The 27,779-nt window shown below is 45.9% G+C and overlaps 1 protein-coding gene across 1 annotated transcript; it reads right to left on the reverse strand.

Moving 5' to 3' along the window:
- Position 1: 1 nt before the first annotated feature.
- T265_07913 (hypothetical protein) lies at positions 2-27,779 on the reverse strand (the record flags this gene model as incomplete). Its single annotated transcript, XM_009173573.1, has 6 exons — positions 2-727; positions 1,541-1,776; positions 11,952-12,349; positions 23,558-24,097; positions 25,589-25,687; positions 27,113-27,779. 6 exons carry the CDS (start codon positions 27,664-27,666, stop codon positions 35-37), a joined length of 2,520 nt encoding a protein of 839 aa, XP_009171837.1.

The following is a 27,779-nucleotide window of genomic DNA, read 5'->3' on the forward strand; positions in this document are numbered from 1 at the left end:
TGTGCATTTGTGATCCGTGGAAATGATCGATCAATCACGTTACTGCCAAAGGCGATTTGATTAGCCCTGAATCTGCTCGATCCAGCTCATTCAAAGATATGACACCATTAGTTGTTGTTGTTGTTGTTGAAAAATTGGACACGCTGTTCACAGCAGGCGGCTGGCAACAAGCGCCAACGCTCCGTCGATTTACAGGGTGTGGTGAACAGGACGTATTAAGCTCTGCATGACCCGTTGTCGTGTTTTTATAGTCTGTATCCGAGGTGATGAAGTAGTCTTCGAAGAAGTCACACAAGTACGCGAATGTCGGTCGTTTCTCGGGAATCGCGTCCCACATACGCAATAGCATAGTGTAAATTGGCTGGGGACATCCATTAGGACGAGGCATCCGATATCCAGATCGCACTTGGTCCAACGTCTCCGTGTTGTTCATGGAGGGATAGGGAACTTGCCCATGAGTGATGAGCTCATAGACCACTATACCGAAAGACCAGACATCCGACTTGATTGTGAATCGGCCCATTAGGGCCGCTTCGGGTGCGGTCCATTTGATGGGGAATTTGGTGGTTTTGTGAGCCATATAGGTAGAACAGTGATCTTCCACAACACGAGCGAGGCCAAAGTCAGCAACTTTGACACAATTATTCTCGCCCACAAGAATATTCCGAGCGGCCAAATCACGGTGTATGTATCGTTCCTTTTCCAAGTAGGCCATTCCACTGGCAATCTGGACAAGGAAAGTAAAGGTTAACCGGTTAGTTCGGAGGAGGGGAGTGTTTATGAGTTGATGCACAGTCAGACTAAACAACTGATACGGAATGCACACCTTATTTCATTGAAGGTGATATCGATTAAATCAATACATGGGATTTCAGGCTGGTCATCGGTGGCCGAAGGCACGCGTGTTTCCCAAATCAACAAGATACAGCCGTCCATAGTTGCCTATTCGCTTTCTCTAGTAGTCTTGCTCCATAAGAAGGCTATCCAAATACACAATGAATGGTCATCACACGCAAGAAGACCTACAAACCAGCTGTGAACGATGGGTGAGAAAACAAATTTTACACAATGTCCAGCTGAATTATGGCGTCCGGATAAAGTGAATCGCCTAAAGTGGCAACTCCTCCAGTCACGTGTCCCTAAAAAGTGATCGATTTCGTCTACTCGGCACGTCATCAGCTGTTGAGAGGGGCTGATGTGCTTACTGAGGAACTGCAGCCGTTCTCAACGAAAGTATTAGTCCAACTCTAAACAAAACTGCTAGATACAAGGGTTATGGGAGAAGAACAACCACAGTACAAATGCAGACGGTCTCGGATTTGGTATGATGTGAGATACTGGGCTGATTAGCTGTGATACCTTTCGGTTCATGACTGTCATGCAATTCGAACGAGGACTGCGCAGACATAGGAAGAAAACAATCGAAGACCAGGGGTGGGTCCAAAGCGCTGACTGGCTCAAACTCGGAATATCAGAAGCATTGGTACACACTCACATATAACACCAGACCCATTGAGAACGTTTGAAAAAAAACACGAACCTGTGCCATCATATCGACCAGTGAATTCAATTCCAAGTGTTTGCCCGGCCCATCACGAAGGTAGTGTAACAGACTGCCGTTGGACATCAGTTCGGTGACAATGTAGATTGGATCTTCTGTGCACACGGCATACAATCGAACCAGCTTCGGGTGCCGTGCAGCACGCATGATTCGAGCTTCCTTGAGAAATTCGTCCCTGGTCATTGTGCCTTGCTTCAAGGTTTTCACGGCCACTTCTGTGGTTCCATTCCATTTGCCTGGGCGACGGAATAAAAAGCAAGCGGATAGTACAGTGATCTATCTGGAAGACGACCATAATGTGAGTAGGTAAGTAAGCAGTATAAGCAGTTCCATGCGAAAGGAACGTGGTTATCCACCCGGGGAAGCGCGTTTGAATAGCCCTCCCTGAGTTGTGTGTGCGGGTCGAAATCGTTACTTTACGGGTCATTCAGAAACGCACTTGTTCGAACACGTGGCTTGAGTACGAATGCACGCCGGCTTCGTAGGTCAGTGGGCGAGAAGCTACAACCACGGCCTCACTGCCATTATCGCGAAATTGTGAAAAAGAGGCACCGAGTATCTTTCTGGACTACTAGGATAGAACGATTGGTTTGCGGTCAAGCGATCAATTCATTAGTTTGATAGGCGGCTTGATGTTGGTCAATCTAATTGTTTCCAATGGTTAATTAAAGGGGTAAGGTCCAGTTTCTACTACCCATTGTTTACCAAGCCGTTCTGAAACGAAGACTTCCAGACCTTTTCTAATTGATTGAAGGTCCGATTTCCTTACCCACAAATTGGGTCACGAATGAATCGGTCGGTTCATACATGATCGTTTGGCCGTGGAACACGTGGCTTAAACTCGACCAACGAACAATGAGTTGGTCTTAGGTTGCCGTAGGTGAGTGAGATGACATCGCAGCATAGTCCCCTGAGATCATCAGATAAAAAACATGTAAGCATGGATAAAAAGAAGCTATTTTTGGACGTGTAGCGATCGTTTTGGCTAAGTAAATCAATCAGAATAGGCCGATTCATAGAAGAAAGCTTGAATCGGTCCCATTTTATGGGAAAATGAAGTCCGTTTCTCAGACACAGGGTGTGGGTATAGGGGTTTTTCTCACCCATTCGGGTTCAAAACACACACACGCAAACACAAACTGTGGTTGTAAAAATACCGATTACCACCCGGGGCAACAAACTTGTGAATGAGTTTTGTAGCAATTTTTTTTAAATTTCAACCCAGTTTTCAAAAAAAACTGCAGTTCGAAATAGCCCTTCGACAAATTTTCGAGAATCTCCAGGATTTGATGGGTAAGATGGAGATGTTAGATGGTTGAATTTTCCAAGAGTGGGGGAAATGGTCGGTACACCATACCCAATATATATCGATCCGTCTCTCAATCCGGGTCGAATTTCCCCTTGGAGACTGACAGTTAAGTACGTGTTAGTTTTCTCAACTTTCCCCCTTTGAGGTTCTGTGTTCACCTCCTAATCCAAGTCAAATTGTTATGACAGTAGTGGATGAGCTGAACTCATTGACAGGTCGTCTGATGACTGGACGCGACGAAAAAATCGTTGAGCTGTAGCACCCTTCCGCTGCCTAGCTGCCATGCCACCCAAAGGAAGCACGAGGGCTAGGATACTGCCAGGTTGCTCAAGCCCAGACAGGGGAAGTCGAGATGCAGAGGTCGGGTTCGAACCACGGACCTTCTGTCGGTAAATTCGCGCTCTAACCATTCGGACCATTTCGCCTCCCCGATGCGACGAAAGCAATCAGAGAAATTAGCGTCTGAGCAAAAAAATATTCACAACAGGAGTCCTCTCAGTTTTTGCTGCTCCATTATATAAACCATCACTTGTATACAGGAACGATCAGTTCTAAAGTGGAAGGATGGACAAAGTACGTGAATTTTTAACGACTAGGTGGGAAGTTGAGGAAGAGCTATCGAAATCCTTGTCACCTCCTGGATAGTCGGGTTTCTAGGCGATTTCAGAATTCATGTGAAGGCTCACCACTGACGCTGATTATCGACATGAGGTGTCAATCTACTGGGAAGAGGTGTGGGGAGCAGTTTCGAATTCAGCGTGCTCGGTAGCTTGACTGAGTGAGTGATTTTAAAATATCGGGATCTCAAATTCAAGGACTTTGGTCGCAAAACCAAAAGAAGTTTGTGCTCAAGCGAACAACTCAACTGACAAGTGACCAACAGCTAGCCTATTAAGGAAGAGACAAGCACGCAACAGACCAAACTAGGCAGGTTTTTGCGCACAAAGGGGTGACAACGATCAATTTTTTATATTGCGTCGTACCGCGAGAGAATCAACAGCCGACAGGATCTGTTTCATTGGTTTTGAGGCGGCATTGAACTCATAATCGCCGAAAATAAAATGGAACCGGACGACAGCCTAACAAAGTTGGACACGTACAAACGTTAATCAGTGGCGAAGAGCAGTCGAACTTTGACTTATTGGTCGAAATTTGACGATGTGTGTGTGCCACACTATTCAGTTTCGCGCTTGTCTGAACAATTTACGAAGCTATTAAGGAATACCACAAAGTGAATATAGGATGGAAAGTGTCCATCAAGGACACGGACAATACAGTTGTCATCGCTGTTAATCTCCACACTACAGTCTGCAAGTATAGCAAGTAAACAACACACTGATGTGTGCTATGTGCTTGTCGAAGAATTAAAAGCCATTATGAGAACGAAGTAACATAAGCCTAGACTACTCTGTTCTGTGTTCACATGATCTGGTGACGCTACTGTGCCCAAAACGAAACGTTACCTGAAAAAGAATAATCCCCAAACGATTCAGTACACGAATTCCTCATTACAATCTCAAGTTTTCTTTGACGTTTCATTCTCAGGCAGGACAGAATCCATATTTTCTTCAAACATGCACTAATGGACGTTTTCCCCCTGAAATCTGACCCGTACGTTGTATTTTAAAGACCTGACAAATATACCAAGATTTTTTGTATACTCATTGATTCCCCGCCGGGACTATCCTATGACCGATTGCAAACCATGTGATCTTAGCTGAAACGTTGAACAGCTCTTAGTATAATGTGCCCACCGTTATTTCCGTGATCAGTTCTGTCTTTGACTTGTCCTGGATCCGAATCAGTGTTATCATTGAGTTGGGCGTCAGACCAACGAGCCACGAAGCAGGACTCACCGTGGAGGCAAACCAGCAAAACTCAAGTTTCAAGGCCATTCGGATACCAACTAATCAGCAGACAGGTCAACCAACAAGCCAATAGAAACACTCACTCTAACAACCAATCATAAGTCAAGGTCGGCTTGGATGAGTAGACACCATAGCCACAAATGCACGCGCAACAATCACCCGGTTCAGCTCACAATGCCCAGTCCAGCGAACAAACTAACGGGTGTCATTCATCATGTACGGGGGTAGTTACAAGTGCTATTCAAGGCCAAAACAAGTCAGGGGCAGAACTGACCGTTTAAATAACATTGCACGCAATACACGAAGAGCCGGTCGAGATCGCACGATTTACGACGCGAACTGCTGGAAGGGATTCCTCACTATACGAAAAATCTTGGTACATGTCCCGGACTTTTAGAATACAGGGCAACGTACGTGCAGGGGTCAGGTTTCAGGGGGGGAGGGAATCTACTAACGCCTGTCTTTAAACAATTTTTGCAGATTCTGCTCCGCACGAGGGTTAAAAATACAGAAAACGTGAGGTTGTCGTGTGAAGTTTGCGTACAATTTGGCAATAACTGTTGTCTACTTCATCACAGAGGAAACTGCTTACAAGGTTGCTGAAAACTCTTCGACAGGTTCATGGAGCAAACTTCTTTGGATCTCCCACTCGAGTTAACAGACACTGACGGCCATCCATCGTCAGTGACAGACGCAAGATATATTTTTTCGGTCCAGCAAAACTATATTGAGGAGATGGCTAGACCACTAGGTGAGGGTAACTCGATGTCCAATCGACACCGAGGAAAAGTTACAACGCAATAACGCTTGCTCTTTGTCAGATATGTCATTATGCATTGAATGGCATCAAGAATGTGGAAAGAGAGGAACGTGTTCCTTCATTCCAAAGGGTTCTGCGGGAGTGCTTCCGCTTATCATTTTATTGTGGGAAGCTGGCAACATTAGCGACCGCAGCTGTGCGTTGTGTATGTGGCTTCAAAGGTGAGAAAGAACCTGCAACATTATGACGGTTCCACACGAGCCCAGAAAGTTACAAGTTCTATAGGTAAGCATAAGCGATAGTGAGATATTTACGTTCCTATCGTGCTGTGTGTCCGACAAACCCGACAGATAGTGGTTTAATGGCAACAGCTATTGCAACATCCACCGTATGAGAAACATTCTTGTGGTCTTGAGATAAGCCGACATTAGCGAAGCTGTGCTTCAAAGGTGACAAAGAACCTGCAACATTATGACGGTTCCACACGAGCCCAGAAAGTTACAAGTTCTATAGGTAAGCATAAGCGATAGTGAGATATTTACGTTCCTATCGTGCTGTGTGTCCGACAAACCCGACAGATAGTGGTTTAATGGCAACAGCTATTGCAACATCCACCGTATGAGAAACATTCTTGTGGTCTTGAGATAAGCCGCGTTTCATGCCTGGTGTATGGGTTGAAAGAATGCACTCCAGAGCGTATGATGCGCACCATAGTATCTGACGGCTGAGCATGAGGGATGAAATAGGCGCCGGTTTGGGTGATAAATTTGGGCACACAAGCGTGCGACAACCGCTGATCCAAACGTGTGAAGCTTTAGTTTGTTTACGCGCAGATGTTGGTCAACACAGTCAACCGGAAGCAATCCATTCAACGGGGTGTGCTGCTTTCCTAGGTTGCGTCCAGCTGACAGATGCGATTGGTCGTTGGCTCAACCAATCGACGCGCTGCTATTAAAAGTTACTAAATTTAGAAAGTGTGGAGCCATAATGTGGCGAGTCAAGTGGTAAACAAAGGAGCGCCATTTATTCAAGCCAAGTATAGAGAATGAATTTTTCGGATAGCCAAATACGGTACCCAGTTTGGTGCCCAATTTTGGATTGAGCAAAGTCAATCTATCGCAGCTAATGTGTCAAAAGGGGCAACCGAAGGAGGAATAGAATAAAAAATGTCTCCTTTAACTTCAGAATCCAAGCTTCATCTAAAAAAACATCCTAAAGCAACTTTTGAGCAAGCTCAGCGACTGAAGTTGAGGATTTCTTCTCGTGCTTCATGCAAGCAGTACAACAGCCCATCAAGAAAGTTGAAATCAAACTGTTTTCGCCACCACAGGTTGCATCATTTAATCCAGAATTGCACTGACCTGATTCATACAACAATTCCTTCTTTCCTTAACATGACCGAAATTCATCCAAGGACCTTATCGAATCCTTGTGTACTTTGAAGGCGGTAGTTGCCATGATTGTTTTCTACTAGTGTCCAAATTGAGGTATCATTGTGGACACCTAGCCCTTGCTTTGAGGACGCATGCGAAAGTTACCCTTACGGTTGCTGTCATACTTTCTTCACTACTGTACGACAGCGGAACAACAACATTATAACGACAGCACAGTAGGATGTTTGACCGAGTTGAACGAGGCGAGATAGACGGGTGCGCCTTGGTGCACAATTAGCTAAGCCGGATAGGCCATGAAAAACGAATGGCGTCCCGGAACAATGTGTGTCCGGTCAGTTGAAGAATGGAGGTAGAACGGCCGAAACTCTGCTATTGCAATAGTCTTTAGGTGAGTTTCAAGAACTTCATTTCTGTTTTCAGATTTCGAAAAAAAATGTGGCACTTACAACAGTGACTTGCCGCATGCACAAACCTGGAAAGCTTTGAGACACAACGAATCTCAATGATCGAAAATAAGCGTGTCATTTGAAATGATGGTAGACAGTCAAGCAGAACCATAGCCTTTTGGATTTGTGCAAATCGTGGAAGTACCTCCTCGCGAAGAATCGGGCTTGATGCTTAGGAAACCATTTCTGACCAACATCTGTCTATTCCGATCCCTAACCAACGCCTGTCCGACCCTAGGGTTATATTCAACCAGGGGTTTACCACCTGACTATCTGTCCCCACTTTTTGAGAACTAGGCAACCGATACCACCGAATCCAGGTGGAGTGCTGTCTGCGATATTCCTCAAGGAGTAGTTCACCTTTTATGCGGAGGTTTCAGCGAGTATTGCCGGTTTGCCAATTTGACATAGAGTACGGACGTTAAGAGCTCCTATATAGAAAGGATCTGGTGGATTTAGAAAGATGTTATTTTGTTTAATGTTTGTAGGCAGCGAGGAGCCTAAGGCCCTTCGGTCAGATGACTGACAGTCAAATGGCCCTGCAACGTTTGCTTATGCGGTGGGAAGGGGTTGGGGAGGGACATCGGTGGACACTGAACTGCGCGGGCAAATGATACTTCCCGGTTGTCCAGGCCGAGGAAGGGGGTTTGGTTGAGGTACCCCACCTTGGGCCTTTGACTCAAAAGTCCACGTGCTGCATATGCCAGTAGACCGAATTCCTCGAAGGTCTCTTTCCTCTACCCTCTGACTCAAAAAAGGGAGAGCCAGAGGCGGTCAAACAGTGACTTGGCAGCGAAGCATGAAAGCCATTACCAGCAAACTCAGCTGCGCTGATCACTGCCGTCTTCCTGGATGGGGACCCCGAGACGGGCCACATCAATGGCTAGAGACATTGTCAGACATGACGCAGTCGCGCCTTTAATGGTACTTCTGCATCCAAGCTATTGCCTTCAAGGTATTGCTCCCTTCCCAACCCAACCCCCACTTGACAGTGTTGGATTTATGCACCAATTTATCACCTCCCGCCTGCAATGCGTAGCTACCTACCCCCCCTCAAATCATCGGTAAATGAAACTGTGGCAGTTACAATCACTGTACGACGAGTACGCGGTTATGACAGCTGACAATGATGATTTATGCGGAGGTAGACACTCTTGGGGGCCGTTTTTCCTTGGAAACCATAATCAGCATAGCCTCTGACTCACTATCAAGAAGTTCGCCTCTGAGACAGATTAATCCCCTGAAAAAAGGGAAACCACGGAGAAACGTGCCTTCTAACATTTACTGAGAGGGAAGTGTGGCTGCTCTTGGGGGGAACAACGTATGTAGTAGACCGGGAAATATTACAAAATTGCAAAAGTGACCGAACTCCTTGGGAAAAGCAAGTGGCTATCTTCGATTATTCTTGCGTTTGTACTACAACTCACACTGAGTTTTCCTAGTCTACATCAAAAGTTTTTGGCAGTATTGGATTGGTATACGTTGCTTTTAAGCGATACTTGGAACAGTTTCTGGCAGCTTCAGTGAATAGCAAACGACGTAAGCTCGAGATAACTCAGTGTTGGTTAAGGTATCAGAGTACGGATCAGAAGGTTCGTGGTTCGAACCCAACTTCAGCATCTGGACTCCAATTGTCTAGAATTGGACAACCTGGCACTGTTCCCACCCTCGTGCCTCCTCCAACTGGTAGCTAAGCACCGAAAGGGTGCTACAGCTGAAAGATTTATTTTAATTTTTGAACAACATGGTGTTCTTGTAGAATCATCAATGGTTAGTTGGTCTCATGGCGCGGTGTCAAGGAATATTAAGAGAGACTGGAGTAGAATTTGCTCTGCGTAGGCTGTTGGGTCGGGCGGGAAATCACGCTTACGTAAAAATCGACAGACATTGTTTGAAACTTTCCCGCCGTCATATACCAACTGCGGTTGTTCTGGCTACCACGTTACTAAGGTGGGTGGTGGAAGCGTTAGGTATTCACGTATGCATCCAACGGCGACGGCGGACAAATAACCGAAGCTTGGCTGCCCTATTTGCGCAGATTGGGGAGTCAACGCAAGCATACAAAGTGAGAATCCGGCGCAAACAGTGAAAGCGTATAATTACACTGGGCATACCAGCGCAGCGAAAGTGTCTGCGAAATCGGAATTGTTACGTCTGTCCCAAGTGTGAGCGACGAACTACATAAAGGTTATTCTGTTTCAAATAAGACATTTAGCACTTTCATGATGACACATCACTAAGGATAGGGGACTACTGAGGAACAGTACACCGGACCTAGTGTAATGAATCAACTTGCGCGACGTCCAAGGGAAATAATTGCTGCAATTCACTTGGACATTGTGTGAATAGCAGTACCGCCCGCCTTTCTCGATCCATTACATAAGGCTGTTGAAAACGCTTTGACAGTTCACTACCGTTTTCGTTCTTCTCAGGGTTGATCCAGTAAGTGCAGTCTCCCAGTTACGTGAGCAGAACTGAATGCCAACTTTCAAACAGACTTGGTATTAACTTCAGGATGTCTCACACGTTCGTTTAACTGCAGCACCCTTTCGGTGCCTAGCTGCCATGCCACCAGGAGGAAGCACGAGGGCTGAGATACTGCCAGGTTGCCCGAGCCTACAAAGGAGAAGTCGATAGGCAAAGATCGGGTTCGAACCACCGACCTTCCGGTCAGTAAATTCGCGCTCTAACCACTGGGGCTATCTCGCCTCACAAGGGCTATCTGGTGTTTCAGTCAGAGCGACACTCAAGATGTCGGAGCAATTTTTTCACCCAACATTACGTATGAAATGTTATTGATAACCCTTCGACAACTCGCTACCGGTCTGGTTGAAACTCGGGGACTAGACTTACCAGATTAGCCACAAGAAGGGCGACTCAAGTCCCAGCTTCGGATGGTGTAGTCTCAACGCCACACACAGAGCAACACAAAAATTTATCCACCTTTCTAAGGAAAATCACACCAAATAAACCTTGGACAAGCGATGCCATAGGATCCTACCCTGGCTCCAGTCGTATTCGTAACAATCTAAGCTAAAATCAATGGGTACCCCTGGTGTGTTCTGTGATAAGTACCTGGGATGATGACCAGTACTCCCAGCGGGGGCCCAAAGATGAAACTATCACTTAGAGCAAGCAAGTCTCACTCTGTTTTGTCCACTGCACTGTGGGCTCGAGCACCAGCCTTATACAGTAAGATATTTTCCGAACTTTCTAGTCAGGTTTTCCAGATCTTGAGCAGTTGAGAAGTCACACTTAACTAAGACTGCTCAGAATTACCGTTTGGTGCTCAACGCAGACGGGGTATTTTTTGACAAACGGTCAAGTTTGTGGTCTTCCGTGCGAAAAAACGCCCTTGCAGGAGGATTTGACTCCTGTTGTGATGGATAATCTTGCGAATAACTGATATAGAACGCCACTATGGGTTCTCCTGTAGGGCAACCTATCTATCGTAAATGAATACAGACTAACAAGGGGACAATTGAGTGCAAAGCTGGCAGCTCACACCGCCAGAACGCGTAGCCAGACGTTCAGATTACTCCCAAAACAGCCTCTCCGACAAAAGATCGCTTGCACTGGAGAGTCCATAACAACGTTCGTCCTACTCTATCAGCTAGAATCTAATGTGTGATTCTTCCGAAGAGAGATCATTACCAGAACAGGGAAGGCTCGCTGCTTGTTTGATAAAAATTCACGCAAAACATCAACCTAATAAAAAAGCGTTCAGCTGTAGCACTCTTCCGGTGCCTAGCTGCCATGCTACCCGGAGGAAGAACGGGGGCTGGGATACTGCCAGGTTGCCTAAGCTTAGACAGGGGAAGTCGAGAGGCGGAGGTGGGATTCGAACCACGGACCTTCCGGTCAGTAAATTCGTGCTCTTACCACTTGAGCCATCTCGCTCCATAATCACAGTGATGTAGGACATTGAGTCAGTAGCATGATTCTGCACCTCCTTTATTTGACTAGGATAATTTGTGTAGACAAGTCCACAGGAAACGAACCTTGTCACAATCATGCAGAATGGTGATCACGTCGGTTATCATGAACAGCGAGTAGCAGCGAGCTGACCTGCGGATGCGGAAAAACTAAACAGCCAATGGAGAATCTAGAATTCCAATTTCAACGTATTTAGAACTTGACGAAATTGTTTTACTCCCGAAAAAAAGTCGACAGCGAAAAACCACAATGCTGATTTTTCATCCAGTGACGCAAAACCAACTTACGCAGAAAACCTGAGTCACCATATAACTCAAAATCTGGAAATATCCTCACTATTGATGATAAATTCATCATAATTCATGCCAGGAAAAAAGGCCGTATGGGAATTCTCTGGGACCGTCACTCAATGAGCCAGGCAACACCAGATTACGTGACATCAGCAGCCCGGTTGGGGAATATCGTGTTGTACGCACAGTTGCTAATCAGAGTATTTGTCATTGAACAGTACAACGATACCACTCCAGTCCAGGGAACTGCGGGTTCGAATCCAACTAGAGTCACAAGAGATGAGCAACGCTAATAACTGGCGATAGGAATGCAATAATTATACACTGTTTATCAGTTATTTTAGCCTCACAAGGCAAAAGCTGGAACACACATTCGCAAAGACTCACCCAACCACACTTCTCCAAACTGTCCGGCTCCCAGCTGTTTAATGAGCACAATAGACGACTTGGGGATTTCCCAGTGATCTTTCGTACGAACGGACAAGTCTGTGGTGATCGGAACTGGACGTGGGCAGGGTTGAGTGAGGCGATAGCACAGCCCATTCGCATCGGTCGAATAATATTTGACCAAGTCCTGTAGGGAATTAAATCCACACTTTGCAGTGATGTAGTAGCAACTCGATACGTCCGTGTACTTGATTCGGTAGTGTTTCACTGTATTCGTTACACCGCCAGTGGGTCTTGGTTCCTCATCACGTACTGACAAGGTGAGTGCACCTGAGAGAGAAAGAAAGAAAGAAGTGAGGCGAGAAAGTCTGACAAGAGAGTAGTCAAGGGACGAAATTCTAGAAAGAAGGAGGCGAGAAAGTCTGACAAGAGAGTAGTCAAGGGACGAAATTCTAAGGAGCCATGATTTCGGCGTTGAACCAGGCATCAGAATTGGTGACGTAGGCTTGCCCGAGAGAAACTGAGTTGTGTGACAGATGGTTGTCCGCATGTAGGCCAACCAGAAAGGTGGGTTGCCGCCAGACAAAAGCGTGTGACGAAAACTTGGCACGGACTTCCTACCTGTCTCGACATGCTTGGGGTAACTTTCAGCTGAAAGCCAGGGGCGGAATGTGTCTGGAATTGCAATGTGTGTATGCATACGTGTGTTGGCTACCAGTGTAAGCAAAGTAGAATAAACGCCTTCCAGGGAGCCCAAAACATTCTTTTATCGGGAAATGTTTCCTCGTAGGAAAGTGAACAATAAAGAGCTACATCAAACGCTCTGTCCTGAGGTAACGAACTCTCGTCTCGTTTGAGTATTTTAGACAGTTTCCTTGAAGGCAACCTACAAACGTCGTCTAAATTCAACATTGATACATATTAGCGCCGCCTGATAGTCATCAGCACCTGCAGTTGAAGTGGGTGGGAACCTATGTTCTTCCATATACCAACAACTAAGTTGAACAAGTTATAAAAAGTTTCATATACAATCTTACCTCCCCGACAACTAACCCCTCCCTGGAATGAACTCATTTTGCACTGAAGACCTCATAGATGCTTCTCGGTAGCAAGCACCTCTTTGAAGAAGGAGATCTCGAACTTGGCGGTCGGTCGTCGTTAGCAGTGAAACATTAATGTCACCATCTCCGTCAACAACCGCCTATGATGAATGCGGACTTTACTGATGTTAATGAAGGCAGAAATGATAGAGGGGAAGCCGGCGATGATGAACCGGTTGCAACACTGTCATCATCATCAACATTAGAGATGACAACTTCGTGGTTGACATTGATGCTTCACTGGCGTAAAAACACAAGGTCTATCTAGTTAGACTTAAAGCTTTGGAATGAAAACAATGGCCGACGGAGGGGACCCAATGCTGGCCTACATCTCCAAACACTCAATCGAACAACCCTAAAACTGATAGCACGGGCGGCGCTGACATCGACCAGTCGCCGATTCCCATACTGTCTCCAACTAAGCACAGTAGGAGGGGACACTCCATCCTGGGAGGCGTGTCGCACCAGCGACACTCATACTCTTCTGCTAAGTCATACGTTGTCCAGTGTGCTGAGTTGTGGTCCAGGAATCTACTATACAGTTTACGTTTAGAAAAGAACAAATGGTACAGGAGGCGAGACAAAAAGGAAGCGGATTGAACGCTTTTTTTTTTAAAAAAAACAAGCGTTTTACCCTATGTATCGAGTGTCACTGTGGAACATTAAGGAGTTGATAAGGATGCTTCATACGGCAGTGATGCATCCGTGTCAACATCGCTGATGTTGCTGTCTTCGATGATGATGATGATAGGCTGCTTCCTCCAGAGGGACAAATCCCCTTGAGGTCAACGACTCAATTTTCCAAGCGTGTCCGCCCCTCGGGGGGAGGGGGGAACTAGTGGGGCAATGGAAACCTGATGATCGCACTTCCTTATCCTATGCTTAACCGATATTGCAAGTGTGAAACAATGCGACGCATGGTGCCGTGCGCGTACCCAAAGCCACGTTATCGACCAAGCTGAGCTGAGTTCACATAAGAAGAGGGCAATGACGTGCATTACTAGTGTTTGCAATACAAATTGTTGGAAATCAGTGTTCACTAATAGATCTGTGTTCAAGATACAGGACAGCTTCCGTACGGTTCCGATCCGATCGCGCAGTAAGTTTTGGTGGGTTAATTTCCTCGTTGCGATGGAAAAAATCGCCTTTATGCCAAAAAACGCCATCACGATCGAGCGGCTTTCCTATGAGGACTGGAACCATGAGGATATACGCAGCATCACTGATAGTCTGCACTAAAATCCAAAACGAAAAATATTTTGCGTCGTTGTAGAGGGATCACATGCCTGAGGGTAAGAGCTTACGTAGATTTGCCAATCAGTTGCCACTTTTTCTGGGGTATGGGGCTGTCATCCTCAGTACGTAAGCGTCCTCTCAAATCTCTCTTATGAGTTGACTTCGCTCCAGGTTGCTTTGCTTGGAGTGCCGCTGTAGAGCCAGTTCATTCGCGAACCGGAGGCAGGTTTCCCAAGGCAGGGAGAATTAGCACAGTTGGTCTCCGTTTTGTGGATTTTTTAAAATCACCAATGACTTCTCAATCAGTTCCAAGCGTTTTCCAATTGATTTCTTATTTTTTGCTGTATTTATTCACTAGTTCAGAATGGGACATTCAGGAGAGAAAAAATTCGCAGAAACTCGAAAAAAGCACTCTCTCCGTAGGATTTACAGTCCATTATGACAGCTTTACACCGCTGCTTGTGGGTTCAGTGGCCTCAATCAAGAAAATAGAAAAGCTTTATCTTGTTCAGTTTTATCACAAACACAGTCGCTTCCATGACACCCGGTCACCGTACCGTAGCACAAAAATAGAAAGGAAATGTATCTGAAAAATTGAATTCCCGTGGGGCGGAAAAAATCCGTCAGGAGTTTCGGGACCAAATACTACGAAAAATTGCTTTCGAATGAAAAAAAGGTTAGGATGTACCAAGCAGTCAGTTGACTTGTGCCACTAACAGCCTTCCCATAATCACAAAAAAACCGACCTTGTGACGTTTCGCTCTGTCGGACAAGAAAGGTGCCTCGGGGGTTGGAAGCCAACAGGAGCAGTCGTTCGGAATCCTTCCGCGATAGTCTTGGACTGTACCAACTGCAACAAGATAGAGGAAAACGAGGAACGTCATTGTAACCAACATTCTAACTAGCGTACGGGGTGCTAAAGCCCCAGGCTAGAGGAATAATTAGACAAAATGTGTCTCTTTCAACTGAGAGCGAAAACACAATAACATCGATTTGATCCACAGCACTAAGCCCATTGAGGTAGATCGAACAGAACTTGTAGAACAAAATCAAAAGTCATCACAGATAGCTAACGGCAACAAACACACTCTCCATTCCCTTTTTATTGACTAGAGGGGAAAGGCAAGGAAATGCACGCTCCCGGCGATGACCGGGACAGTCCGCTAACTACATAAACAGACATACGGATGAGCGAACGTGGCCAAAGAACAGCAGGCTAGACACGATGATGGTTGTGCGCTTGTTTCCTTTCAGCGAGGAGAAAAAACAACAAAATAAGGCCGATTGTGTGCCAAAATATCACAATTTTACCGTCGCCTGGTTACCAACTCACCTACAAACAGCTCATTGTTACGGACAGGCCTTTTTGGCACTGGGAACAGCTCACAGTGCATGTCCAAAAATCATTCAGAAAACCGGACAGTTTGCTCGCTGAGTAAATACATCCTCGTCAGATGGCGTAAAATCGTTTTCTCCAATCATGAACATGAGACTCAGAGCCCCGTCATTCATCGCTCAAAATCGTTCAGTGACTTACATCAGACAGTGAGTACGTGAGCTGTAACCAGAACTCCATTTGCTCTTGCCACACTGATCCAGTGGGCTTCTTGAGGCATAGAAGGGTGGGAGAAAAATTTGATTTACGTAATCAAAGCCATAATTAAATGTCATCCAATCATCCAGGATGCTAGAGATCGGAGTTTTGAGCCTGTATGAGAAAAGAAGACTGACCGGCGTTTCCGAGTCAGCGTAGTGCCGGGTCCAGATCAATTTAACGCAGATGCAAACTCTATTTCTACACCAGACGGGGACTCAAGTGGGTAGCCAGTTTATCCTATTACGAAACAAACGGTAAGGATAATGTTTCCATCACCACCGTCAATGTAACTCGAATCGGGCAAGAGTCAAAAAAGTTCAAGGCTGATGGGGAAGCCTGGGGATGTACCTAAGGTTTCCCTGAGGGCATGGGAAACATCGATCTAGTGTCACCGAGCCCAGTAGAATGAGATAGAGTCAGTGCCAAGTCCCGGATTGTGGGAGATAGATTGTTTCCTAAGAGTATCCAAGATGAGCTTGACTCGCTCGTTCCGGAAGATCAGTATTCATAACGCATGTCCAGACTTCCAATAAGACTTGACTGCTCCGGGAGCTACATAATGAACATGCAACTAGTCGTGTCAACTACACCGTCGGGTGTCGTACACACCAACCATCACCAGGGAATCTTGGGATGGCACCACTCGATGTCTGTCGAGAGTATTGTCCCATGCGTTGTTGGACGCGGATCAACACCATCCAGGTTCTCGTATGTCCATTCGACTTTACCTAAACTTTAGTGTCATAAGACAATGGCGCTATCCCAAGGATGACGGCCCTAGCACACGTGTCCAAAGTTACGTGCGTCGAGACCTCGTGGCAAGTTATCCCGCTATCCTCGGGACATCACACACTGTTACACTTACTTTTGAAGCTGCATCGATGTTTGCCAAGGCTCAAGAGAACGGCAGAGCGACAGCTCCTGAACACAGTAAAACATCCAGATCCTGAAAGCGCGCGAATGGATCAAACGGAGCGTACATACTTGTATCGAATTATCACATCTCACATTTCTGTCAAGCTAAAAGTGGCTCAGAGAAAGAATCAGCTCACAAGGTCGGCGAAACTTCTATCTGAGAAGTTGCGGATCGAGGAGCCAGTCAATAGGTGACCAGGTCACTGAAGGATAAGCAGCACTAACTGAGAGCTAATCACACTGCTCTTTAGCTGCTCGAGGCCGAACGGTTGAGTGGAATGTCGCGGGTTCAAAACTCTCCGAGTTTCGTGAGGTGCGCATTGCCGAAAATTCCCAATAGGGGTGAAACAGCTGTACAGTGTTTCTCGGCTTTTCAGCATAGAGTGGCATCGATCGCAAAACCTCCTGACTCTACGATTGTTCTACGAAGTTCCTCCAACCATGTGCTCAAACTCAATCACCTGAGGAACCGACTGTATGACTTCATGGGCATAAGTTGTTCATCAATAGCCACACGAAAGTCGGACAAATCAACAGCTTGCCGACTGATCATGAAAGATTTGAATGGTAGAAAACGGATGGACTGACTAGCCAATTATGGGTGCATTCGTATCAGTGGATTGAAATGAGAATCGGTCTTTTGACTTTGCACCAAATTGCAAACAGAGTGACGATTCCCGTATAGTGAACGGGCATACCGTAGTCCATCAATTCATCTACTGACAGTCACTGGTACCATATCGCAACACACTATGTACTGTTCTCGATGAACTATTCGAATGCACCGAACGAAGTTCGTATTCCAGTGGCAAGTGTTTCTTCAACTCAGGAGGTAGTAGGAAAAAGTTATCTGACATTTGGACCCCCCACATCTGTCCACCGTGGAGGCAACTTAAAAGACAGCATTGCACTTTGGACTGCCCCGGCTACCCTCAGAAATGGGCTGACTGAAGCCAACTGATGAGACAATACCTTCATCAAGGAATGACATTAGCTAATCTGAAATTCAATGGTCCCTGCTCTCAGAAGTACCATAAACAGAGTTTTCGGTGTCTTTCAAAGATGTGTTCCTCTTCCCGGTAGCGATCAGTGTCCTTCAGGGTGCAGCACTGATCAGTTTCTTCAACGTACGGATGACAGTCCTTCGCAATATCAAGTAGAGCTCGTTTCTTAGGCGCATATGGAAACTCAAATGAACATCGATACCGGATGAAAACATGAGCCGAATCAAAGTCCACCAGAAGCGGCAGCCAGAAACTGAACTCCGCCATCGGTAGACATGGCCAGCTCGGCGCCATGATTGCTCGGAGTGCGCTCCATGTTTCCGGTACTACTGAGAAACAATTGGACGTCGGGACAAAGTTGCAGAAGGTCCTCGCCATTACGTTATTATTAGTATTATTACCTTTTGCGTCTAAATGAGTCACACGACCAGGATGTGCCACTGATGAACCGAGGTGTCCTACTTTTGACGTAGGCGTGAAATCGGTTTTTCCGTCAACGGCCGAGTTTACAATGCCGCGGTGCATAGGGGGCAGAAACCTGACCGCATCACGCTGAAGACGCGAATTTTTCTTTTAGTGTTTAACCATATATGTCTTCGGGGCACAGCTGCAATTCCTATCTCCTCAATGAAAAATCCACTCACACTCTTTTATTTATATCACCTAACACATCCAGTGCGTAGCTATCCACCTCAACTCCCAAAATCATCTGCGAACGAAACTGTGGCAACTATAACCACTGTATGGCAAGCACGTGGTTTTTTACAGCTGACGATGACGAAAAGGCCACAGGTTGGTTGCAGTGTCGAAAACGGTGAAGTCTTTGGAAGACGTGAGACACTGCTCCCCACTGACGAGAACATGACACGCGTTGAGCTATATGCCCGTCTAGGAAGTTGGCACCGTGTCTCCTATCTAGCGACATCGGTAACCAAACCTGTTTTGTGGTCCCGCTCATCGCATTGATCACACCGAGACTGTCTGGTATGTGCCCGTCGCCGCAAACCGCTGACCAATCAGCACGCTAATTCTCAAGCACGTCGATGGCATGTGGCGGCGAACAGCTGACGTGGTCCAGATGGCGGTTGTCGGCCTGTTTGGAGGAAACAGTGCTGCCGTGGCGAATAGAAGCGTAAAAAAAATAGACAGCGGTAGCAAGCCCGCAAGCAAGATATTTTTCTAAGGACTAGGTTACATGGGTGTTAATAATCATATAGGCCTTTTGAACAGATCTCTATGAAACATAAGTTCAGCTAACAAAGATGGGAGTGGCAAATAGGCGGTATGAAGTATGAATTATCTCGCTAACACTGAAAGAACGAAGCCATCTGGTTTCGAGTTTACCGAAACGTATCGAAATCCCCTTAGATTTTACCACAGTGATCCACAAGGAATTTTGACGTGTTCGGCATTCGCGTTGCTATCCAAAATCGGTATCTCATTTCTTGACGGCTCAAGAGATAGGATAACCTACGGAACCTAGGGCATACATAAGGTTGATGGAAACGCGGGGAATGTGCATATCAGATGAGTCCCAAGGGGGGTGAAACTGGTCGGGGACTGTCGAAGAACTTTCAGCAATCTTATGAGTAGTGTATTACGTCTACATCGTTCGTGCGACTGGCCACAAAAGAACCCTAGTCTAACCATGAACAAATACAGAACGGATAATAAAAAATGGCGTTCAGCAGAACCCAGAGTCCAGATAAATAAACCTGAGTACGTGAATATAATTTTTAGCACCAATTTCAGGTTGTCTGTCTGTTTAAAAATCACAAAAAGGGGGCGATGGAAATATTAGCTCGCATTCTGACGCCCCGGAGTGGCCGCTGATTTCAACTCCGGACGTATGAAGTGAATTCACAGAAAACGGTACGAGAACTTGCTTATGTCCAATACGTACATGAATAGTATTCTGCGATTGTGCAACAGAATGGTTTATAATTAAACTTTCTGCGGTTACTGCATACTTAAACTGCCCCTCTTAGAAAAGCTTTACATGGTCTTCATTGAATCCGTTTGCTCCCTCTCCATTGACTCCGAGTTTCGTTTTCGTGATGTGAGTCAACCCGTCCGAGTAGGCAGTACAGCGTAGTGTTGTGATGTCTTAGCTGCTGTTGTATGTCCACTTGTTGCTACTGCCTCAAGTGAGTGAATACTGTTGTGTCACGACGATGTACAAATGTGTCTGTCGGTGTTTGTGGATTAATGTAATGCGACGTTGTGCACAAACCTTGCGACAGTCTAGACAGGAACAGAACGCGCTACAGAGTTGGCAAGCTTGTTTTCGCATAAAGCACCAGAGGACTAATACCAGTTGGCAGGAAAAAAGGTGAAATATTGTTCGACACAGGTGGACAGGTACATGTCGATGTTACATCTGGGGGTAGGAGGTAGCTCATCAATGCAAAAGATTGTACATTCTAGCCATCGCAATGTGGCGAATGGCAAATAGAAGGATAAACGTTTTGAACACGAGGCTGAAATGACTGTCTTGTTTAGTTCCTTGTCGATGGGTAGATTTACCCTAATTTTTGAAAATATACTCTAAGACTGCGGGCTTAGTGTGAGGAATTAAACTCTACCGGTCAGCTTCAGTTCAGTTAATCAACTATGAACCATGTACCAAGGGTAATTTGGTTCCAGTTCCGATCACCGGAAAATGGGGGAACGTGGGGGATATGGCGAAGCAGTAGAGGCGATTGTATGATGAGTTAGCTTTGATGCACGAGTGCGTGATTGAGCCATGTCTGCCAGTGTCACTAACCATTGTGATGAGTTGAATCCCACGGTCCTCACCCAGGGAGGCGACGGTTGTCGACCTGACTAGTTAGCACTCCATTGTCGGGTCATTGACTATCTAGCCTTCGGTCGCTTCCACCTAGCACAGGACTGGGGGAGATAGGCCCTTCCAGAATGCGGAACACATGTCCTGACCAGCGAAGCGTGAGTAATTCATCTATCGCGGGCAAGTTTCTTCTTCCTAAAACAATCTGACGCACCTCAGCGTTGCTAACCCGGTGTTTCCACCAAACCCGGCCAATGCTTCGGAGACACCAAACAGTCTAACAGAGCTTTGTCACACCCTGTTTCCGATCGGTAAAGCAGTATGGATCGCACCGTCGCAGTGTATACCCTACCCTTGACAAACTGACGCCATAAAGGCATAATAGGAATCCGAGGTTCTGTTGTGCTCTGCAGGTGGTTTGAGAACTGTCAGTCCTTGACTTCCCGTCACGTCAACTGTGGTATATAAAAGGGCATTGCAGCTTTCTATGGAGACAAAGAAGAATCATTAAAACTGTATTCCTAGGGTTATCACAAAATACCCCACAAGGTTAAGCTAGAATCTTCGTGAGGGAGCGAGAAGCACCGAGAGATATAATCGATCGACCCTGATTGATCAAACATGGTATGTCTTCGTTCACTCCTCAATCGGCCACAAAAGCTGCTCTGGCCTTCTCGATTCGAGAAGTAAGTTTATCTCCGGCTAGTCTACCGGGACTTATACAACTGCCAAGACAAACAAATTTATCTACTGCATCGATTGGCTGGTCTGAAGTCCACTGTGCGTTTTCATTAGCTTTCCAGTCAGATAAGTTGAGCAACTGAAACTGGTTGAAGTTGGTGAACAGATTCGCTCTGCCTCAGCATGCGTAATTCTGAGAGGAAGTAAATCGATAACCGAGACCGCACAATTGTGTGGTCGGAGTCAAGCTGCAGAGCTCGGAATGAACGGCAACCCGTCTTTCTGAGCGCCAGAACTGCAGTCTGTCAGGGTGTATGCCGATACGACAAATGGGCACAGTTTACCCTACTGACCTGACCTTAATGGAACCAGACACTCGTACAGAGCAAAGTCGACTGTACACTGGAATCCAATCCAGTACGACTGAATGTAACTGTCAGAGCCACTGATACAATAGACTGAATATATTGATCATTGAGACGTGATCTGACACGATTACCCAGGGAGTAAATCATAGAAGTTTCAATCCTGATGATACTGTACATGAAAGATGAGTCTAAAACTGTATCGGGCTGCTGATAGGTTTTAGTCATATATCGCCGGAGGTCATGACAAACTGTAAGGCAATCGTGGGGTGTGGTTTTTAGGGCCGACCTTTTCAAACCCGTTCTCCCTAGGGGAAGGCAGAATCACTGCTTCTATGAATATGGAAATGCTGTTTGCCTTGAGGGAACACTCACAGTCTCCAAAGTTCCATCGCCGATTTAGCCTACGGATTGTCTCGTATTACTGTTATCCGTAGTACAAGAGCTCGGTGCTCCTCTTTAATCGTCCTGGAATGGTTGAATCTTGTGGAAAAGAGTTCCAACTGCGGGTTCATTGCAGCGTTCAAGTCCGATCACCACGACAGGGAGGCAGTTCATGATCGGTGGGGTACTAAAGATTTCCTATTTAGAAAATATATCTATGTAAAGACATGCAGCCGATTGAGACAGCTGCAAGGAATTTTTCCAGCTTAGAAACGCCACGAAGTACATTTTGTCCAGATACCCTGAGACGAAGCCGTAGAGCCACCGATGTTTTCACCAATCTCGGTGACAAACTTCTACTTAGCAGATCCGTTCTCAAATCAATCCTACGATTTTCAGGAAGGTTACTCTGCTCAAATGACTTAACAACAAAAAAAGTGGCGCGACGAAAATACAGAGACTCCTCATGGTACCTTATGACCGGAGAGGTTTTCATGGCAATCTCCAGCCGTTCCGTCTTAGAACGTTTATAAACGACTTCGTACTATTGAGTGTGTGAACGGAGGTTTGGCTGACGCTTCCTTCCTGTTTCATGGCAGCTACTGATTGAACTTTGAAACCATAAACGTTTGTGCCCCGGTACATCCGTAGGGCTGATATACTCTTTTATGGGATCTCCACCAAGATTTCAAGTTGGCCAGTCCGACACCTTCACGGGATGGAGCGGAATCCAGCTGTGGATGATCTGAGAGGCGTGAAACACTGCGTTGTACTTAATTACTCTTGTGTTATAGGGTTGGTCGGCTCCATAAGTGTCTCGGATTATAGTGGGATATCATGTTCAAATAGATTACCCTCACTTTAACTGGTAACTAAGACTAAACTAAACTAAACTGAGTGATTCAAAGCACACATTTGAAAACCCAACGACTCTACACAAACTAAACTAAACTAGAGTGATTCAAAGTACACATTTGAAAACCCAACGACTCTACACACCTGCCCGTTTCGTAAGCTTGTGCTGAATCTGATTTATTCTGTAGATAAACCATGCCTGTAATATCTCCATTTATCCGATCCGTCGATATGGGAGTTCTTTTAGTCAATAATTGAAATAAAGCCCCATCATTGAATGAAAACTTTCGGAAGTTAACTCCAAAACAAGTGGCTGTTCGAACCAACTAGACTCTTCGTCTTATCATAGTCGAAAATCCTCACCCTCTGCACGTTCTTTTAATGCATTCATTGGGCCACGCTCTCTCAAATTTGACACACTTGCACTCAAATGAAAGACTCTGTCGGTTCGGAAAACGAGCCAGTTGGTGCATTGGGACAAGTTGATCTAGTTGAGAGGTACTGGATCATCATCATCATCGACAGCATGACATCGGTGCTCAACACCGATGCTTCACTGCTGTACAACCATGACGTATTTGAAAGCCTTATTGTAAAGAAAAGAGTAAATGTGGACAGGGGAGGGACTTAATGCTAGCTTACCACAATCATTCCGAGGTGTCTACACCTTCAGACACTCACTCAGGCAGTCTGGATAGAAACTGATAACAAGTACGCCTCTGACATCGGCTGGCAGCCATATATTGTAGTGTCTCCAACCAGGCACAGTGAGGGTCACGCGGTCCCCATCCTGCGAGGCGACTAGCACCGACAGCACCCAAGTGTTTCGTGATCTTCTTCATACTCCTCTGCCAAGTCAAGGGTTGGCCACCTCTCTGCTTACGCCACTCTGAATTGGGCATGGAAAACAGTACTCTCTTCGGCAAACGATGGTTCGGCATGCGTAAAACATGTCCCAACCAACGCAGCTTCTGGTGCTGGACACATTCTTCAATGGAAGTATCCGTTACACAACCGAAAACGCGCTTTCTAACTGCCTCGTTACGGATTCGCTGACACCAACCCACACGAGCTATGGTTCTGAGACAACGATGGTCGAACACCCGAAGGCGTCTCAGTTGCGCTGCTCGAATAGGCCAAGTCTCACAGCCATACAACAAAACAGCTCGTACTGTAGCTTGATACACACGTCCCTTGAGCTTCAGGGATAGTTCACTCTTGCTATAGTATAATGCCACAAGGTGATGTCAGGTACAGTGATGTTGAGATTGACCAGATAGTAGAACAAAATCAACTGGTAGGCGAAACACCCGATTTTTTTCTATCATTGTCGAGCATGTTATGGGTTAGGTAGGCTAACAAACTACGCAAGCGAAATCACGACTACATGCTAGACCAGTGTGTAATCACACGCACTGCTTGTAGTTTGTTCGTCAAGCCACAGTCCCCGAACGAGTGGATAGAAATGGTTCATATTATTATTAGGAAGATCACCTCCAAACGAACAAACTCATTTTGCTAACCATTGGCAAATTGAAACCTTGTTTCCACATTTCAGCCGTCCATGGATATCCCATTGGACTGTTTGGTCTTTTTATATTCTGGTTCATTTGAATCCATATCACGGAACGGTTCAGTTACTTCCAGTACAACTTACTCAAGGTCGTTTGTCTTCTCGACTGATACAGCTAGCGAATCAACAACCTAGATATCGTCCTTCAACCGAACAACGAGTTCACAAGCTATTTACATGGACCTTGTTATTCCCGCCACTCTCTTCTAGCCATGTGGCTAGTCAACGCGGCTGAGTGAGAGTCAGCTTTTTTTGGGCGGGAAAACCAGAATCCATGGCCGATGTTGCGGCATATTTTGTTTCTCGGAAGGGGGCACAGCGCAAGGACTTTTAATGTCAACTCAATGTAGTGAACTGACTGAATGACGTATAATGACAATCTATCAAAGAGTGTGTTCAGTATCAGAAGATGCGCTGGATTGATGACAACCTATCAAAGAATGTGTTCAGTATCAGAAGATGCGCTGGATGGACCATACGCTGCATATGCCGAATCATCGTCTGGTATTTTCCACGCCCATTTCCGAGTGGCGGAAGCCGAAACGTGGTCAGTCTTCGACCTGACAAAGGGGTATGAAAGAGGCCACAAAAAGTCTGGGCGCTGTCGATGCGATTCGCCTTCCGGGATGAAGACACGGTGATGACCACTGCACCTGGTTAGAGACACTGCAAGATATGGCCGCTAATCGATGCCAGTGGCTTTCTAGCTTGAACGAGTGTTTGAAGGTGTGGGCACCTCGGAATGATTGAGGTAGGCTAGCACCAAGTCCCTTCCCCACCCACCCTTATCCTTTTGTTCACGATAACGTTTTTAAGTAAATTTTGGTTGTATGGTAGTGGAGCATCGGTGTTCAACACTAGTGATGAGTGACGATGATGGTGAAGATCATCGTTGACAACACAAAAATGGACTGAAAAAAATGACAACCACTAGCATCGTACGTATTGTAGGTAGAACAACACCATAATAGCAACTAAATGTCCGTTGTACGGGAGGATTATCAACTATCTTAAACTTTAGGAGATGTCCAGTTCCAGTTAGATCAAGAGATTTCGACGTGTGTAGGGCAAATGATCCAGCCTGTATTCACAGCAACGGTGAACAAGAAAGACACAGAAACAAGAGAGAAATAACTCACTCTTCCGCTTCGACCGAGCCTTGCGGAGCAACGTAGGCGGCAGGTATATAGCCCTTGTTTGAAGTTTTCAGATGTTCCACAAACCACCAATCTGGGTCCCTGAGGCAAAAGATGTAAAAATGGTGTGAGGACAAATTCGTAGACCAACAGCACCTCACAGCCTGGCCTTTTCAGTCAATCTTAAATGGTAAAAAAAAGTCGGTAAAAGATCTTGAAGAAATCACACGAATAAAGTCTTGATATTATATCCCCTAACCACTTACATCTATAAAGTAGCAGATTCGTTCCACTGTAACGCCCTTTCGGTGCCTAAATACCATGCCGTCCGAAGGTTGCATTGGGGGTGGGATACCGCCCAAGCCTAGACAGGGGAAGTCGAGAGGTAGAGGTCGGATTTGAACCACGGACCTTCCGGTCAGTAAATTCGCGCTCTAACCACTTGGGCCATCTCACCCAGTAGCAAATTCAACGAGGTAGCAGGTAGGATGACCGCTTCAGCAAGCCGGAAATTCAAGTGAGGGTGTACAGTGACTATTTTTATTTTGGAACCTTCAAAATAATAAAATTGTTCAGGTTTGGTATCGTTCCAGTGCACAGCTGCCGTGCGTCCTGAAAGAAACGAGAAGGTTGAAATACCGCCAGGTCGAACAAGCACAGACGGGTACAATCAAGAAGTCAGGATTGGAGTCGAGTCAACGGGCTTCCAGGCAGCATCAGTTTACAGCACTTAAACAACCCAGCGAAAGCATCGGAACTGAACAACAGGAGGAGGAGCTGCCACCTTAATTGTTGTACTTCCCCCTTCCACCGAAAATTAGAGTTATATTATGTACAGGAAAATCATGAGGGGTGGATGAAGCAAGCTGACGGGATGCAAAGTAATGAATGCGTGAAATTAATCGCTGCTTATGGGTAGTGGACCGTGAGTGAGAGCGCTGAAGTGTATACTTTGTGAAAATCACAGCGGACAGAAAGATGTAATTTGGAATAAGACTGTGATTCGAAAGTTATGGTATCGACGGTGGTACCTGGGGGTTTGCGGGATGATTCGAATGAAATTTTGTGGATGACAAAGACAAAACTTGCTGCCTAAACTATCGTTTGACGTACTTTGCGGCAGAGTCCAGGGGTTAGTAACACGTCAGTATGTCTACAATAAGTTAGCCACCTCAAAGGGTTTTGATCAGAGTAGCTGGGTTCTACACCAAGTGGTGATAGAGGGGTCGCCTACATCCGAGGGGGTGACCCCACCCATACTACAGAAATCTTGTGGCGTTGGTCGCCTCAAAGTACCCGTGCTTTATGCACGGGTACTTTGAGTATTGAAGAGTTGTACATTGGAGAGAGTCTATCAACGGTATTTCGAATTGGACCTACCTGCTTGTATTTCATCACAGTGAGGTCACTAACCTTATGATCTCAGAAATTACAGGTGTTTGACAAAACTTAATCGTAGCAAGTTTCTGGGCTAAGTCTTTTCACCCAAACTGTGCTCGGTAAAATTAACTCGAAAAAAGGACTTACTTGTCATTGAGCACAGCAACAACGTCGCCTTTCTGTAACGGTATCTCTTCCTCTGTTCGAGCAGAATAGACGTATAATGAGACGTGTAGATTTCTCGCCCTTTTTATGCTTGAAAACGGGGTAGGATAGGCGGTGTTCACAGACCTCTGATCAACAGACTCTAATTCTGGCCTTGGAAATGCACGTGTCGATCGATCATGATACTTTTGTTGACAGTTGATTGGCTGCTGTTGTTCTTGGTGTGCACCATGTACAGGGGCAACCACGTGCGCAGAAGAGGAACAAGCTGATGTTTTGAGGAGTTGACAATGAGGGGGAAATTGGTCACTAAATCTGTGAGTACGGAGGGAAAACGGGCTTCCGTTGAGGTCCACTGGCAAAACTGGCGGTACCCTGAACACATTTTGTTCTTCGGACCTGGGTAAAGAATTGGATTTGGCTTTTTTCGGTGATCGAATCGGCGCCGATGGTGATGTAGGAGGACGCGGTTCCGGATTAAAGTGGTTGTTTGTGTACTGCTTGGTTTTGCGAAAACAATTTCCCATAACTGTCATTACGGAATAAATCCTTGCTGTTACTGCTGCTGCTCAGAGTATGGAAACGTGAAAACTAAGCACCGTAACCGGAGCCCCGTAAGCGAGGCGTCGATAATGAACGAACACAAAAC

Source organism: Opisthorchis viverrini (genome assembly GCF_000715545.1).
Source record: "Opisthorchis viverrini unplaced genomic scaffold opera_v5_198, whole genome shotgun sequence".
Lineage (NCBI taxonomy): Eukaryota > Metazoa > Platyhelminthes > Trematoda > Opisthorchiida > Opisthorchiidae > Opisthorchis > Opisthorchis viverrini.